Genomic DNA, 6,427 nt, shown 5'->3' with positions numbered 1-6,427 from the left:
TATATATATATATATATATATATATATATATATTTCTAATGTTACAGTGAAAACTGATTTCTGTAAATAACACGTTAATATAAAATAAGTGATTGCATGAATAGTCACCCTCCTTAAAGTGATTGACTTACCCTAGCAGAGGTCCAGCAAGTTGGTGATAGATCACAATGAGTGGAATGAAGACCAACTGAGGGAAATGTAGAAACTTCCTGGAGGACAGTTATCATCCAGCAAGACGACGGCCCGAAGCTTCCAGCTAAAGATACACAGAGATGGACAACAAGTGGGAGGTTCTGGAGTGGCCTAGTCAAAGTCCAGACCTGTTCACAGCTGAACTGGTAAAGCTGGAGGAGTTCAGCAGGAAGAATGGAGGAAAAGTTCAGCATCCAGATGAGCAGAATGACTGAGAGCGATCCACACAGACTCCCTGCTGAGACGGAGCCAGAGGGGCAAATAACAAATACTGACTGGAAGGAGGGAATATTTATGCAGTCACTTATTTTATTTTACACATTTTTATTTAATTGTCATTGTTTTGTAGAATTTAGTTACATTGCAAGATTTGCATTTTTTTGTTGTTGCTCATGACTGACTTGTAAAAGCAATAAAATGGTTAAATTAGTAACATCTAATGTAGGAGTTCAGTTCAATAGCGGCATTGCTTCTAAGTAGGTAACAGCTTGTGCTCAACCTAACCAGAGTTGTGTTTAATGTTGTTGTAGACACTGCTGATGAGGACTGAACATGACTTGCATTGAATTAGTAACATCTTGCATATTACTTTGTGAAAATTATACTCCTCATAACAACTGAAGAATTTTGAATCAGTGAGTTACAACAACATTTCATTTTCTTTTGGGATCAATAAAGTATTTTTTTGAATGAAACAATCTTTTTGCCATGAATCCACTCAGCTGTTAAAATGGAATAGTTGTTACTCATCTAACTACGTTCATTTACATTTTTCTGAGTCGACTAATTAAAGGACTCTCTGAGCTCGCTGCTTTAACACAGCAGCTGCTTACTGTGTAAACTATTTAACGGCTCACGACGGTTTGAAGCTGGTAAACCATCACACATCGCTAACGTCAGGCTTAATGATGCAGCATATGTGTAAACTGCCAAACAACAATGCATCCTAATAATGCAAGTCCTTTTGTACTCGACAGTTAATGAGATTAAAAAGCCACCACTCTGCACTGCTGCTTGTTGCTTCAACACAAGTCAATGTATTTAAGACACTTTAAGTGTCATATTATATCTGGACCCATAATCACTTTGTCAGGCTTTTTGTCTCAAGGTTTAAGCTGCATTACTGGATTATCAGCGCCTGTGCTGATCATGATCTAGCTGGGAATTAAAGTGTGTCTCAAAGTATAATAGTTAGGGTTTTTTTATTGGAGCAAGAATTATTAGTGCCTTTCTTGTTAGATGAGGCACGTTTACAGAGATCTGTGCTGTTCTATACATGAAACAGTTTTTATGTATAACTGCCTCTGATTCCCAGGTTAACACTGAGTGGCTGTGATGGTCAGCTTTTATTATTTTCTTCATTTGACCAGGTGAAACCACAGTCTCATTTTCAAGCGGGACCTGGGCAGAAATCTGCAGCATCCAACAACCTGGTCTTAATTTAAACTTTAATCAATAATCAACCTGAATTTCAGCTGAATGTGACTATAAATGGCAGTTATATTGTAGTCCTCTAATAAATATTGCTTATTTTATTATTTCCCTTGATTCACTAAGAAACACAAGAATACAGGAGGCTTGTTTCTTCAAACTAAACTGTCTTATCTAACCAACAATAAGAATTGAGATCTTTATTTAACTGAACTGAAATAAATAGTTTTCTTATCAGAGCTTCATCTTCAGGTTACTTTAAAAATTGTTATTGCTGGACAGCAGCTGGAGGGAGATTTTCTAAGCGGGAAAACCTGAAGGAAAATATCATCATTGCCAGTATTTATGTGGAGAAGGAAACAGATGTCACTATTAACGCCACTGCAGAAATTCATTTACCATATTGATAACAAAACTCCCAATAAAATTTTGTTTCATGTTGATTTTGACATTTTGACAAATATAAAAGAGACACTAAATCTAGCAGCAGTTTCTGAGTAACTGTGGTTGTTAGAATATTTGAGGAGCACAGCGAGCACTTCCTGGTTAGTCAGGCTACCTGCTCAGGTACTCTGGATGCAACCAGCTGCTAACAGTTTCCCAACTGTAGTTTTAAAACAGTGTTAGCTTCATAAGAGTGGTAAGAAAAAGAAAAACAGAGAATCACTGTTTAAAGAGAGGAAGTGTGTCGGTCTGTCGGAGGCAGAGGAAACGCCAGCAGGTTCATGTTTACCTGTCTGAGTTAGGAACAGCTAGATAAGCCTCTATTAGCAATGACCTAAAGGTGCATTTCATAAACTTTGTCACATAATTGCTGCAATTAGAAACAGTCCAAACCTCACAGACTCATGTGCTCAAAACCTCTTCACAGAACATTCTGTGGTGATTTTTATGAGAAAATGTTTTTGCTACTGTGGTCATCATAAAACAGCAGCCTGCATGGGAAACACTTTCTGCCCATGTACAGTCAGCTCACTCCAGCTCTGTCTGACTCAGGATGGTACCTGAGCGCATCTCAACTGCTTCACCAGAACCAGCACTGGGATTTCCAGTCTGGTTCTGGTTGTCATTCCTAGCTTGAATGTTTTCTTGTGCTCAGCTTTGGAATCACTGAGGTTATTTCAGTCATCTGAACATCCAGTGCTGAAATAGATGAAGTAAATATGACAGATCAGTGTGTGTTGCTCAGTGTGTTCTGCTTCCTGCAACCTCATGTTTCTACCTCAGAATCTCAATAAAAAGCCTTGATCGTATTAAAGCTTATCCCTCTTTATTGAACAGGGAGCCTGATCAATATGGCTGAGTTCAGACTAAGCATATTATCTGAAATGGACCATGACCTCATCATGTTACCCAAGTGCTCCTAATTAGTAATAGACAATAAAAAATATAGATAGATAGATAGATAGATAGATAGATAGATAGATAGATAGATAGATAGATAGATAGATAGATAGATATTGTCCCCATGAAAGTGATCAAAATTATCTGCCTTGTTTCAAATCTTTTAATGATTTTATTATAATCATTTTGTCTCATAATTTGACCTTCTGAATCTCTGTGTCAAATGAAATGCTAAATATAATTTTTACTGTATGTATTGTTGCATGGACAGAGTGCGTGAGTTTATTTTTGTAGCTTGTTTCTCAATCAGAAATGAAATAATATTGTTCGCTGATTGTACACTTTAATTAGTTGTGCTTTCTCAATAAATATATCTACAAGCCAAGCTATTAGAACCACAGTAAGGGGATTTGGGGAGTCTTGGAGGTAACAGAAGTGTGAGGTCTGTAAAGTCATGCTTCAGTTCGAATAGCTGTTTGGGTGAAGATGCTTCTTCCTCTTCATCACGTCGACTTGTGTGTGTCTGGAGCTGCTTTCCACCCTGGATCTTCTGGCTCAGTGCTTACTGTAGGTGCGGCACACAAAGATCCTAATCTGTGACATTGCCAGTGGAAGTGGCACATCAAGGATTTGCGGAGTGTGAGATTAGTGCCTACGTCGTCATAAATCTCTGCTTCCCAATTCGGCCGGGTGGTGGCGGGTGGGGCAGTTGCTAGGTGTAGTCTGCGCTCTGTGGATTTGCTGGATCAAATGGTTGTTCTTCTTTGGTGCAACTTGATGAAGTTGTTTTTGGGGGGGGGGGGGGGTTGTTTTTTGTTTTTTTGGAGGTTGAGGATGGATATTTCATCTATTTAGCCTGATTGGTTGATCCTGCCTGGTTTTTAACTCCAGAGAAGAGATCTGAGGTTAGTTTCTGCTACTCTGTGGCTCTTCATGATGAACTACTGCATACCGGACATGTACGAGATGCCCCACTCTGGGGTCGGGGGCTACGCCGTTCAGGGTGGCGGGGAGCATTGCATGTACCCCGGAGAGGGGGCCGGGTACGGACACTACGAGCCACAGCCTCTGCATCACCCGCCCTGCATGGAGCAGGCCTGGCCCACCGGCCAGCACTACTCCTGCTCCTACGCTGCCGGCCCTTCCTCCTTTAAGAACGAGTTCTGCAACATGGAGGTCCCTCTCAGCCACTTCCACCATCAGCCTGAGTATTTTCCTGAGATTAAACCTGATTATTCACATCTGCAGTGGATGCAAGGGGCCCACAGAAAAGGTATGGCATCTGGACTTCGGCGTCAAAATGATTTGTATGAGTGGAGTCAACTGCTGCATGTCCAAATCCATATATTGTATTGATTAAGCCAGCCTCCAGGAGCTACTTTGATTAGATCTATGTGATTATTAGTGATGACTCTGTAGTGATTTATGAATCGATCCTGTGCGGCTTTTTTAAATTAAGTGCGATCAGCATGAAGCCACAACTCCTGGCATCCCGCGGTGGTAGGCGGCTCCAGAGGGTTTGACTGAGGCAAGTTTAGGTTTTGTATTGATTGATGCTGAGGCAACAGAAGGCTGATGTTCGATTCATTATTTCTTTTCTTTTTGTCTTTTAATAAAGCCCTAAATAGATATTGATCAGTTTGTGCACCTCCGATCCTGAGGACTGACCGGCTCCAAGCTCTGATCTCATTAGGGCCAGAGCAAGATGTTAACGAAGTTAGCTGGAAGATTACTTTGGAAGGAAAAGAAACTAATCTGGGGTTGGGATTCTACATAACAACACATTTAACATGATATGTTACTCACATATGGTAGAAACTGACAATAGTGTGCGTGCGTGCGTGCGTGCGTGCGTGCGTGCGTGTGGGTGTGTGTGTGTGTGTGTGTGTGATTTACAGTAGTTTCATTTTGATGTCTTTACATTTCTTCCACTTTTGCAATTATAAATCAGACAAAAGAAAATCAATCAAGTTAAAACCTAAAAGAAAACCCAGATTTCTACACCAGTCTGGATTCTGCTTAAGAATAGAGAAACTTTTGCATTTCGAGATTTTACTCCCTTTATCAAATTTTCTAAGCATATAATTCTGCATTCCTGACGAAGAACTACTGTAAGTGAATAAATGTAGAAGTTTAAAACATGCCAGCAGTTCTTTAGCATCACTTGTTGTGCTCAGCAGAAAATCAGCTCTACTGCATCTGAAAAACAGGAGTTTTATGAGTAACTGTTACTCATGAACAGTTAAATTCTGTGCTTTAAATACAACCACAATAAAGTTTGTCCCTGTTCTGTGTTTCTGCCTGCAGGTTACATACCGAGCTACCTGGACAAGGATGAGCTGTGTGTAGTGTGCGGGGACAAAGCCACAGGCTACCACTACCGCTGCATCACATGCGAAGGCTGCAAGGTATCATGACGGGCCTTTTGCTTATGTTACGCAGCTGCTGCTATTGCTGATCAGCCCTGATCATGCAGCCGCTTCCTCTGCAGGGGTTCTTCAGGAGAACCATTCAGAAGAACCTGAACCCGACCTACGCCTGCAAGTACGAGGGGAAGTGTGTCATCGACAAGGTGACCAGGAACCAGTGCCAAGAATGTCGCTTCAAGAAGTGCATAGCAGTAGGAATGGCAACAGACTGTGAGTACATTAACTCCTATTGTTTTTGTTTGTCTTAATGTGTGTGTGTGTGTGTGTGTGTGTGTGTGTGTGTGTGTAATAGTTTCTTAACCTATTCATCTTAAATCCTTTTAAAACCCGGGGGATGTCTGATAATCTGTACACTAAAACCTTTGTTTCAAATAATCTGCGCAAACTGGACGTTGATGTCATTTACACACACTGGATGCCTATAATAACAAAAAAATGTTCCACTGCACCATAAAGTTATTGTTTATTCAACATAAACCAAAACTTCATTCAACACTTGGTATTTTTGAAGCATTTTTCTATATAAATAAAACAAAGCTATTCAGCATGGTGAATATTTTCCTCCTGAAAGCAAAAAAAAATATAAAAAATTTTAAGAAACAATATTTTAATTAGTACATCCACTTTATTCATACCAGCCATTAAAATTTCTGTTAAATATTTAATTTAAATATAACATTTTTTGCTTATAGCAAATGAAACATGACATTTAGGATTAGAATAAATTACAAAATAAAAACTTTTTAAATAAAATATTAGCTCAATCATAAGAAATATTCTAAATTATTGATTATTTATTGTATATCACAGATTAGCTTAATTAAAAAACCCTTAAAATTACAGAGCTCTAATTCACAACTAATGTAATGTAACTAACAAACACAACCCTCAACATGAAGCCTACTTATAATCTATGGAGTAAGAAAAACTGAAAAAAATAAAATTATTAATTATTATTAGTAAAAAGAAAAAAATTGTTATGAAATTGTATTTCCAGTTCTCTGCTGTTCATCAGATCGAAAACAAAGAAA

At 39.0% G+C, this 6,427-nt stretch overlaps 1 protein-coding gene across 6 annotated transcripts in view; it reads left to right on the top strand.

The window, feature by feature from the left end:
- thrb (thyroid hormone receptor beta) overlaps positions 1-6,427 on the top strand; it is an 89,158-nt gene that overhangs the window by 76,596 nt on the left and 6,135 nt on the right. For 4 of the 6 annotated variants that reach the window (XM_015016749.1, XM_015016753.1, XM_015016750.1 and 1 more), the window contains 2 exons: positions 5,275-5,375; positions 5,459-5,606. In XM_015016749.1, coding sequence (XP_014872235.1) covers positions 5,275-5,375; positions 5,459-5,606 — 249 coding nt within the window. Of the gene's footprint in view, positions 1-3,725; positions 4,241-5,274; positions 5,376-5,458; positions 5,607-6,427 lie in introns of those variants that run through there. The other 2 variants (XM_015016748.1, XM_015016747.1) reach the window with 1 other exon arrangement.

This window comes from Poecilia latipinna, unplaced genomic scaffold (genome assembly GCF_001443285.1).
Source record: "Poecilia latipinna isolate Pla-1442-1.1 unplaced genomic scaffold, P_latipinna-1.0 Scaffold2058, whole genome shotgun sequence".
In the NCBI taxonomy this organism is placed as follows: Eukaryota; Metazoa; Chordata; class Actinopteri; order Cyprinodontiformes; family Poeciliidae; genus Poecilia; species Poecilia latipinna.
This window is presented reverse-complemented; position numbering and strand designations above follow the sequence as displayed.